Source organism: Perognathus longimembris, chromosome 15 (genome assembly GCF_023159225.1).
Source record: "Perognathus longimembris pacificus isolate PPM17 chromosome 15, ASM2315922v1, whole genome shotgun sequence".
NCBI classification, from domain to species: Eukaryota; Metazoa; Chordata; class Mammalia; order Rodentia; family Heteromyidae; genus Perognathus; species Perognathus longimembris.
Window position 1 is genome coordinate 47,467,199 of NC_063175.1, and position 11,477 is coordinate 47,478,675.

The window sequence follows — 11,477 nt, forward strand, 5'->3', positions numbered from 1 at the left end:
GAGCTTTCAGTAATAGTCGTCCCTCGCTATATATCACGAGTCACTTATTGTAGCTTCACTGTATGGAGGGTGTTTTAAACAACACATCGAATTCTGTATCACAGAGTTCTCATTGTATCGCGGGATTTTGCTACATATAGGTATTTATATAATATTTATGATTATAATTATTTTTCCCTAAAAAAATTAAAACAACATAAAAATGCTAATTAAGGTTAATAAGAGACTGGGAAAGGCTTATAGGAGAGTGGGGAGGGTTTATAAAGCCTTAAAATATATATAAATAATAAAATAAACAGCGCTGCTACTTTGCAGTCGTTGGCCTATCATGGGGGGGAGGGTCTCTGAAACATAACTCTCATGATCGGTGAGGGATTTCTGTAATTATTAGTTGCTGGTAGCTGCACCTAATTGTCATGCCAGAAAGGCCAAGTCTCCATGGCAATCTACTCCTCCCTCCCAGCCACGTGAGGAAGTATTACAGGCTGATGAGACCTAGCGTTCTTCTAGACCCAAGCCAGCCTGGACATGGTGACTTGGCTGTAGAATTGAGGTACTTTAGAAACTAGGGCAATAGTCAGCTATGGTCAACATGTGACTACAGTGCTAATATTTCCAGATACATCGGGGGTTTTCCTTTTGTTATGGTACTCTGGTCATGAGCATGTTGGCCCCGGTGTGCATGGGTTTTTTGGTGTGTTTTTTTTTTTCTTTTGGTGATACTGGAGTTTGAACTTAGCACCTCATGCTTGTTCAGGCAGGTGCCCTACTACTTGAGCCGTACCCTGACTCCCTTTTTTTTTTTCTGATAGTATATCACTTTTATCTGGACCTTCAGGAACAACAAACCTCTTCCTTGTTAGCTGGGAAAATAGGCGTGTACTGTGCTCAACTTTTTATTGTTGAAATGCTATGTTTCAAACTTTTTGCCCAGGCTGGCCTTGAACTTCTCAATCTCAGCCTCTTGCATAGCTAGGATAATGGGCGTGAGCCACCGTGCCTAGCTTAAGTAGACTTCCAATGGAGATTCTCCTTTTCATTGTAGTTCATCCTAATTATTCATGAAAAACATATCCAAACCTCTTCATTTAATGCTGTAGACTCTTCTGACTCTGCAGTAACATCAGGGAACGCGACTTGGTAATGAATACCCACCATGACCTGAGTGGGAAGATGAAGTACACTGTTGGCGAAATGATTGCCTTCCCTTTTAAGAGAGCCAACGTGATGGTCACATGATCAAGTGTCTGCTTTGCTAGAATGCAAAAGAAGCAGCCATGTACAGACCGCTTCTATTCAGACCATCCCTGTACCCTGTGCATTGAACTGCAGAGATGTGTCTCATGTCTGTTCTTCTGTTCTACAACCCCATATCCAGGCCACATTGTCTCTCATAGACTCCTAACCGGTCTCTTGTTTGTCATGGCAGAATAAACTTTGCAGAGGGTCAACATGATCACTTCGCTTGTTTCTCTGCCTGAAACCTTCAGGGGCTTTCTGGAAGAGCTGCCACAGATCCTAGTTTGTCCTTTGAGGCTTTCCCTGGCATACTCTGCTATATCTTTTTTTTGTTTTTTGTCAAGATGATGTACAGAGGGGTTACAGTTACATACTTCAGGTAGTGAATGCATATACATTTCTTGTCATACTTGTTACCTACTTCCTCATTTTTCTCCCTCCTTCCCTCCCCAACCCCCTAACCCCCTTCCTGCTTTCTTCATATTTTTTTTCACCAAAAAAAGAAAAAGAAAAATCTTACCCTTGATATACATTGTCAATCTAGTCCACAATGCTTATGACCTCTGTGATTATTAACTGTAAAACAATTCCTTCCAGATCAGGTGATATTCACCACAGACCTGCCTGCCCCCTCCCTTGCACTTTCTTGGCCTTCAGGAACTCACTGAGCACTTTCCTGCCCTTCATTCTGTTGGGAACATACTCTCTTGCTTTTTCTAGAAAACCAGCCCATGACCACACAGACCCTATACTTCCAAGAGGCATGTTCCACAGCGGCCTTTGTTTATAATTGTCTAAAGTACGTGCTTTGCTTGTCTCCTCATACTTCATCTGGGTGACAGCACCATAGCACCTGGCACACATTAGTCACCCAAATACAGTTGTTGAACCCACCGTGTGAGTATTGGCAGTGTACCTGCTCCAAGCCACTCGCATCTTGCAGCTGTCTGCAGGACTGTTGGCCGAGCTGTACCAGAGCAGAGATCTCATTGCAGAAAGTAATCTTAAGACCCTCGTTGAGGATAGAACTCCCAGTATTTTGTCTGGAAATCTTTCCCCCCAGGGTTGGCACTCTGTGTAAATACAGCCGAGAATGTGGACAGGACCACAAGGGGGTGGACCAAAATGTCCTCATGGCTGTCTCTCAGAAAAGGGTATACCCCAAATCTCTACAGTGAGAATTAAGCATTTTCTTAATTAATTTCCCCATGCTAGTCATTGCTTATGTGTAATAGAATTAAGCAAGGTCTCTGGGCATAGCCAAGGAAGAATATAGGAAACTGGGCCCAGCAGCCTCCCTCCATGGTCAAGGGTTGCTGGCGTGGAGAAAGCAGGAAGACCTGCCGCTAGCCAGTAAATCTCCTGTTCCTGGCTTTCAAAGCTTTTTTGTTTATAAGTCCTGTGTGTTGCCCCTTTGAAACAAATCGCGTGCATCCTTTTTCACAACTATAAATTTCTATTTTCAGTAACAAGGCGCATTAGATTTGGATCTCGGTAGTCTTGATGGATGTCCTCTGCTCTTTCCTCTGTTAAACATATTCGATTTCTTGATAAATGAGGAGCAGACGAAACATGAGGCCCTCTTCCATTCAGCCTGATGTATGAAGAATAATTAAAACTCATAAATAACCAAAACATAATCTGCCTCTAATGCTAACATCTTTAAAGGTGTCACATCTTAACAGTTTAAAAGCCTCATTAGACACTCACAGGTACATAGAGCCCAATTGTTGGAAACTAGTTTTAAATAAATTTTGCTTACCTTTTATGGTGAGATGAGTCGGATACGCACAACAGCTTCATGTGGGTGATTTTTTTTTCTCTTTGTAATTACAGACATATCAAGTGGATCTGAAGCCCAATGGGTCAGAAATAATGGTAACAAATGAAAACAAAAGGGAATATATTGAGTACGTATACACATATTTCCAACTTTTTTCATCTAACAACAGACACTGTGCTCGATCCACATCCTTTACCAAAATGACGCGTGCATTCTATGGGCTGAGCTGAGTTTTCAGCAGTAGGCATTTTGGGGGGGCTTAGGTTACTGGAAAGTTGAATTTGGGTGGGAAGTTGACCTTATTTCATGATATCAGTGAGCTGCCCAATAGAGTAGCAGAACAAGGTGAGAAGATGCACTGTACCGAGTAACAGCAAATTTTTCTGGGCAGTATACAGGTGTCCATCTAATATTTCAAATTGCTACAACGATACAAAGCATCAGTAATCAGTGTGGAAAATCCAGGAACTATGAGAGATGAAGTATTCTCTATCCACAGTGAAAAACTAGGGAAATGTAGAGGAAGAACTCAGTACAGGCAAATAATAAATTGCTTTTGCTATTTGTAGCGCGTGTGTGTGTGTGTGTGTGTGTGCTTGCGTGCGTGTATGTGTGCTTGTGCACACACACACACATACACACACAGTATGCGCTCTACTTCTGGCTTTTTGCTATTTAATTGGAGATAAAAGTCTGATGAACTTTTCTGCAAGCACAATCCTTAGAGCTCAGCCAACTCAGTAGCTAAGATTACAAGTGTGAGCCACCAGCACCCACCTTCTATTTGTAATTTTATGAATCCAATGTCATCTCCTATTTGATGAAAAAAAACATATCCAGTCCTGCTAGAAATCTGAACTTTTAAGTAAGCCTAGATCTTCTTTCTTGATGGAGTATATTTTTCCCCTCTACTGGGACTTGGGCTCTTGCTCAAATTTTCCACTTAAGGCTGGCTCTCTCCCTCTTAAACTTCGTTTTTTTATTTTTCTGGCTAATCGCAGATAAGTGACTCGGACTTCTCTGCCCTAGCTAGCTTCAAACCACAGTATTCCTGAGTAACTAGACTTATAGGCATGAGCCACGGGCCTCACTTTGGGCATCTTTATGTTGTTTAAACGTGGTACTGGGCTCTCCTGTGGCCTTCTGCTGCCCTCTCATCTCACCAGGATGTCCAGGAGGAGCTCAGCACAACAGGATTTGGTTCCTGCATCCAAGATTCTGCACAACAGTGGGTTCAGCAGTGCCCGAGCACGTTTACTTTCAGCTGTCCACTTCAACAAGCTGGATCCCCTCCTTCTCATTTGGAAGGGGTCAGAGGGCTTGAATTCAGAGAACTGCTGGGTGTCTCAGCCCCTTTTAAGTAATCTTCAAAGAAAAGCCTACTGTCTGCCCTCGTTAGGAGGAAATTACAAGCATTGTAGTGTCTCCTTGGAGACCCAGACGAGAGTGGAGCTATGACTGAAGATCTTTCCACTAAGAATAAACTAGGAGTGAGAGAGTCCAGTGCCTACCTGCATGCGCTAATTGGCACACTTGGTTTGACCTTGGATTCTGGTACATTTGGAAAGCATAGGAGTGAATAGTTTTGTTTAAACCCTCTGGTGTCTCAAATCAGGGGAATTTAACGTATGCAGCAGCTGTTGTATATCACTCTTGGCGATTAATTATTTTAAGATTCAAATTCTTTGGCATTTAGGGCCACACAAGGTTTTAGATCGCTTTGCTAAGAAAAGTGTGATAGAAATTTCCAGCTGTTCACTGCCCTCTCTGGTACCAGAACAAGGTTGGGACAATGACTGCAGTCCAGCCCTGTAGATCCACTGGCATTGAGGGGTGGTGGGCAGTCTGCCCTTCTCCAGCTGACACCATAGCGCCACTTGGAAAGTGCCTGAACCTTGTGGGGACAAAACTAACCACGTAGATGTAGTCTAGAATGAACTCACCCCATAGTTGTTTATGCTCTGCACAAAATGTTGTCACTGGGAAAATTAAGTTTTGGAATCTTACAAGTATTAGTGTACAGCTGGATGCCAGTGGCTCATACCTGTAATCCTGGCTACTCTGGAGACTGAGATCTGAGGATCATGGTTTGAAGCCAGCCTGGGCAGGAAAGTCCATGAGATTCTGCAATTAACCACCAAGTAGCCAGAAGTAGAACTGTAGCTCAAGTGCTTGAGAAAAATGCTAAGGGACAGTACATAGGTCCCAGGTTCAAGCCCCAATACCAGCACACTCGGGCACACATGCACAGAACGCCACCCCCCCCACCATTAGTGCACAGTGTGAAAGATTCTTGTACGTAGGTATACGTCCATGTGGGTAGGGGCACAACTCTTGGGTGTTCAACCCCAGGATCTTTTCTCTTGTCTTCCTCAAGTCATGTTCATAAAGCACTGTCATCAGTGCTTCTGTTCTCGTGAGCCTTGGTGAGACTAGAGCTTTCCCATCATGCTCCAGTGAGAATTCCTGAAGGAACTCATGGGTCGGCAGTGGGCACAGCAACAGGCCCACCCCTGGTCTGGTTGCGGGGGCCTCTCCTCTCCCCTCCCCTGGGAGCAGCAGTCAGTTCCGAGGAGGGCAGTGCAGACCAGGCTCTGTCATCATGGTTATCATGCTCTGTTTTTATCCCACAGCCTCGTCATCCAGTGGAGATTTGTGAACCGGGTCCAGAAGCAGATGAATGCCTTCCTGGAGGTGAGGGACCGCTGGTGGGGATTGGGGGGGGGGGGGCACCCTGCAAAAGCCGGCATCCTTGACTGCTCTCAAGGATAAGAGTGTTTGCTGGCACATGGCCATTTGTAAAGTAATCTGTAGCTTTGCTCCTCTCATTTTAAAATTTGCCTTAACTATTCTTACCCAGGATTTTTCCACACTTTATCTAGGGACCATCTAGAGCTGGTCATCTTGTATGGGACACTGACTTCCTACTGAGGAGCCTACCCCTTTCTTTTCCTCCCTCCCTCCCTCCCTCCCTCCCTTTCTTCCTTCTTTCCTTCCTTTCACGTGTGTGCTGATCCTGGGGCTTGAACCAGAGCCTCACACTCTCCCCTAGCTTTTTCACTGAAGGCTGGCACTCTACCGCTGGAGCCACATCTCCAGTTCTGACTTTGCTGACTAACTGAGATGAGAATCTCTCGAATGTGTCTGTCCAGATCTCAGCCTTCTGAGTAGCTAGGATTAGAGACGGGAACCACCAGTGCCCAGCAGGGGGCCTGCCCTTTCTCTGCACGGCTGCCTCCAAGCTCCCCGCATGGTTTATCCAGTACAGCCATGTGGAAGGCACATTTTTGTACGCTGCTTTTTTGTGTTCTCTGTGCATTCCCTTTGTGGGGGAGTGAAGCTGGCACCTCCCACGTGCACCTGTTCCCGTCCAGGGACGGGACACATGTTCCCAGCTAGGCGTGCTCAGGTCCCTTCTGATTCCCATTCAGATCATAGGGGTCCGGCACGTCTAAACAGTGCTTCCCATTGACCAGCCTTGAAATTCCTTTTAGAATCTGATCATAAGCCTGCCCCGCGCCTGTAATCCTAACTTGGGAGGCTGCACTCTGAGGACTGAGGTTTGAAGCCAACCCTAGCACAAATCTGAGAAGCTCATACTTCCCTCCAGTTAACTAGCCAACGGCAGGAAGTCAGGGTGATGAGGCTTAAGGGTGGGGTGTGCCAGCCTTGAGGGAAACAGAAAAAGCTAAGCAAGAGTTTAAGCCCCAGTACCAACACACACACACACACACACACACACACACACACACACACACACACACTCTCTCTCTCTCTCTCTCACAGATCCATGAATATTAGGGACGTAAAAGATCACTGAGAAAGGCCACAACTCCACATTGTTTATTCCCAGTGGACTGTGCAGATCTTGTTAGACACTCTTAAGCTGACTCTTAGCTCACTGACCCTACTCATAAAGAAGAGCCTTGTCTGAACAGGGCAGAGGGCAGAAAAATCGGAGAACATAATCCATGCCTTACTTAGTTGGGAAAACTACAGGATTCTTAGCCCTGCCCCTGGCAGTCCTTGCTTTCAGGAACCTGGCTTCAGGTCAGTGTTACTGCCAACCTCCTCATTCATCCTGGGTCACCCCCTCGTTAGTGAGAGCCCCCTGACAGAGCCCAGCTGGCTGTTCTCCCCTCTCCTCTGCACTGGCTCACACCGCCTCCTCTGTGCTCGGTCTCCATGCCTTCACTACGTTATTTTTAAACCAGTCTCTTGCACATCTGTGCCCTTGCATTTTAGGACACACTGACTCAACGGTGTGTCATGGGTGGCTTTTGTAAGCCACCTGCCTACCCCATCCCATATTATGTTATCCTAGAGTTTCCAAAACTGCTCAGGTACTCAAGACCTGCTAGAGTCTCTGGTTTTTCATGTTTGTTTGTTTTTTTATATTGTGACTATGCTGTTTTTATTGGAGCTGTGGTTACTTGTTATTGTCACCAGTGCATGAGTCATCCGTAAAAGATTGGGTGGTTTGAGTTTTATTTTTATTTTTCTGGTTAATCAGAGAGGCTGCAACTTTTGTCCCCTTCCAAGACAAAGGTATTCATAAGTGATTCTCTTTTTCCATTTTCAGGGATTCACAGAACTGCTTCCTATCGACTTGATTAAAATTTTTGATGAAAATGAGCTGGAGGTTTGTATTATTGTTTTTGGTTTTGTTTTTACAAAAAGATTTTTAAGCTTCTCTTATCTCCTTGCAAATGGTATTGTAAAATTTTCTGGTCCATAATGAAATCCCGGGTGCATTTAGATGAATTCTACTCTGTGTCTGGCATGAGCCTTGCTCTCTGATGGCAAAAGGGTCCATCCCGGTTTCCTTGCTGGTGAGGGGCTGCTGTGGGACCGAACTGCTGTGCTGAATTTGGGTCATGGCCCTGTGCAGCTAGAGGAAGTAAGATGGCTGTGTCTGGTGGAGCGGAGGTATACAGCAGCCCTCTGGGATAGTAGCATGCTCTCCGTACGACCAGCTAGCTCTGTGTCCTTTGCAGCCTCCCCAGCCCCACCACGGAGGAGTTGACCTCTGGTAGGGGCTGTGGAACAGATGTGTCCTTGCACTCAAAGTGGTTTATATTTGTTAAGGCAAAACATCAAAAGGAAACTAGGTAATAGTACCAGAAGGTCATCCAATGAGTGTCCGGCTCAGCTTCTGCCTGTCAATAGGGATGAAAGAGAGCAACCTGAAAACCAAAGAGTTACCTCTCCCTTTGTTGTATCAAGAGATACAGAGGAAGCAGTTGTGTCTGTCCACAAGCTGCCAGTGACAGTCCTTTGTCATTTATCCAAACCACGTCCAACAAAGCTTGCCTCATAGATTGGTGTTTTGTGCTTCTACTTGCAAACAAAAGCTTCAAGATCAATGATGTTGCAGAGATGTCGTAGAAATCACTGCGAGCTCTGTGCTTTGTGGGAAGAGTCACGAAGGCAGGGAGAAGTAAATGACATCACAAGTTGACCCCCGTCACTTGGGGTGCAGCTCCCTTCCGGTGTTGTGCTAGTAGTTCCCTCTGCAGGAATATCACTGGTTAATCGTCAGGGAACTTCCTTGGTGGAGAGTTATAGAACAAGAAAAGCTAAGTCAAAGAAGCCATTACTGCCTTAGTACTGTCTGCAGCCCACAGGGCTCTGGGCGGGTGAAGCAATTGGTCATCACTTGAATTGACTGGCCTTGGGGAAATGAGTTCTTGCTGTCATCAGAGCTGATTCTCTTGTAGGTAGAGAGTTGTGAGGACTGATTCCACTGTATCATCTCTTAGGAAACAGCCAGGATGATGTGCATATGCTCTCGGGGTACAAAGGAAGCTGGGGAAAGTGACCAGTGTTTTCCAGTTCAAAATGGCACGGCCTTGTATGAGCTTTAGGAACTGAATCGCCCTCAGAGACCTGTGCAGTCTCTGTGAGGTGACAGGGCAGGAAAGTTGAGATCCCACATCCACTCGGCTTTCCTGCTTTGTCCAGCAGCCCTAAGGAAGGGTCATTTCTCCAACTGGTTTCCTCAGTTTGCACATCCCACGTCATTTCTATCTCACCAACTTCCCCAACAGTTGCTGATGTGCGGCCTCGGAGATGTGGACGTGAACGACTGGAGACAGCATTCTATCTACAAGAACGGCTACTGCCCGAATCACCCTGTGATCCAGTGGTTCTGGAAGGTAACCCAGAGCCACAGCCTGCGCCAGGTTCCTCCCCAAGTCAGGCAGGGGTCCACAGTGCCTCTGTGGCCTTCCTGAAACCAGTGCTGGAAACTGGGTGTCTTAGTACTTGCACGGTGGGAGAGGAAAAAAGCAGACCGAGCCAGAGCCCTTCGTGTGCCCCTCTCCCTGACTTCAGTGTACAGCAAGACTGAAGAAAGGCCAATCTCTCCCAAAGTGTGCTGTCCTTCCCTGACCACTAATTAAAGCGAGTTTTGTGGGAGGAGCCCGGGAGTGAGATGATTCTGAGAAAGAACTGATTGGCTTGCAGCATGCGGGACCTGAGCCTCCCCTGTGGAAATCAGAATGGGAACTTGCTTCAGGCATAATCTTTATACTTGCTGGGATGACTTTCTCAAGATATGCTGTTCCTGTGCAGAAATACTTTTATTAGCTCTTTTTGTTGTTGTTGTTAATTCCGGAAGCCATTTTGAGCTTTAGATCTCCCAATGAAAGATGCAGTGAAATTTGCCTTACTATCTTAGGGTAAGTGTTTGGAATCCTGAGGAAGGAAGCAAGCTGGGGAAGGATTGATCTAAGAAAAGAGATGGTTACCTAAAAAAAAGTTTACCTCTACCAGGTACAGTGTCTCATGCCCATAATCCTTACTGTGCAAGAGACAGATATCGGGATTGTAGTTCAAGGTTATTAGCTCAGGCATAAAGATAATGAGGCCCCATCTCAACAAATAAGCCAGGCAAAAAGTAATATGCCTCTGTCATCCCAGCTATGGGAAAGGATCACAGTCCAAGGTTGGCCCTGGGCAAAAACATGAGGCCCTATATAAAGAAGAAACTACTCATGGCTGAGGGCCTGCCTAGCACGCACAAGGCCTTGAGTTCAAACCTTAGTACCACTCCCTTTGCATATTATCTATATACCAAAAACATCATCTAACTTGACTTCGTCTCCAAATATATGGCATTAACATATTCAAGTCTCAGTGCATGTACAGAGAGAGGAGAAAGCAGTCTTTAGTCCTAGACCATGTCACACTCTGCTATGATTTTAGAATTTTTTTTATAGTTCACATAACATTTGCAATAAAGGCATTTTAGTTCCTATAATAATTCAGATCTGCAAGACATCCAAATTGTCTCAGAGTCCCGATTTGCCTCAGATTTCCTTCTTTTCCTAAGATGTTGTCTTTAGGGATCTTGTCCTACATCTGAAGCCCCAACTTATCTTGCTTCCTCTGGCATAGATGCTTCTAGAACACGTAATTGACTTAGGAGGCCGGCTGGCCTCAGACACAGAAACCTGAGCTTGAAGCCCTCAAAGAGTTCGCTTTTTATATCACTTATTTTGGCCAATTGGCAGAAGAAGAAAGAGACGGGGCGGTCATTCCCTTGCTAAGATTAGAGGCCAGGGTTGTGACCGTTTAAAAGTAGGAGTCAGAGTCAACCGTCTAAGTAGCTGGGTCAACCGTCTCAGTAGCTGGGTCTTACGGGGTGATGTAGGAAGATGAGGTTTGTGTCGCCTGGGGACTTAGCCACCTCTGTGTCTGCTCACAGGCTGTGCTGCTGATGGACGCTGAGAAGCGGATTCGGCTGCTGCAGTTCGTCACTGGGACCTCCCGGGTCCCCATGAATGGATTTGCCGAACTTTATGGTGAGCGGCTTTGCCTCCAGCTCCCTTCTCCTGCAAAGATAGAGCTAGAAGTTCTCGGGGGACCCCCGAGAGCAGACATGGATGTGGTATCCCCACCCTAGACTGCCCCCCATGGTCCTTCCCTCATCTGCAATTCTCATCTTAGTCTTGTTGTACGCCATAGCCCTGACATGGTCTCTTCTTCTGTTCAGGTTCCAATGGTCCTCAGCTGTTTACAATAGAGCAATGGGGCAGTCCTGAAAAACTGCCCAGAGCTCACACATGGTGAGTGACAAAACCCTACCAGTGGGCCAGTGGTGTCTTCCGTGCCCAGCTGGGGGCGGGGGACGGGGGGTGGACGGACCGATGCTGCCTGTCTCTGCATCCATGGCTCCCAACTGAAACGACAGTGATGCGGCCTGGGGAATGAGTGGGGTGATACATTCTAGCAAGACTTAAACCACAGTGGAGCCAGGCTGTCTGCATGTGAATGGCTACGGGCCCCTTGCTCTCAGGCCTCCTCTAAGCCAGCTTCTTCCCTTAGTGGATCTGAGAGCCACTGTTCACTGGTGTTGGGTTTTCAGTCGCTCCTTAAGTTGCCTGTGTAGCACCTAGGAGTTAACAATCCCCTCTAGAAGCATTGATTTTAAAAGGGCTCGCACACCTGT

General features: G+C 46.2%; 1 protein-coding gene across 6 annotated transcripts in view; it reads left to right on the plus strand.

The window, feature by feature from the left end:
- The window catches only part of Nedd4l (NEDD4 like E3 ubiquitin protein ligase), a 283,441-nt gene that overhangs the window by 266,157 nt on the left and 5,807 nt on the right, over window positions 1-11,477 (plus strand). For all 6 annotated transcript variants that reach the window (XM_048363771.1, XM_048363772.1, XM_048363774.1 and 3 more), the window contains 6 exons: window positions 3,076-3,149; window positions 5,656-5,716; window positions 7,605-7,664; window positions 9,073-9,180; window positions 10,734-10,830; window positions 11,022-11,094. In XM_048363771.1, coding sequence (XP_048219728.1) covers window positions 3,076-3,149; window positions 5,656-5,716; window positions 7,605-7,664; window positions 9,073-9,180; window positions 10,734-10,830; window positions 11,022-11,094 — 473 coding nt within the window. The remainder of the gene's footprint in view (window positions 1-3,075; window positions 3,150-5,655; window positions 5,717-7,604; window positions 7,665-9,072; window positions 9,181-10,733; window positions 10,831-11,021; window positions 11,095-11,477) is intronic.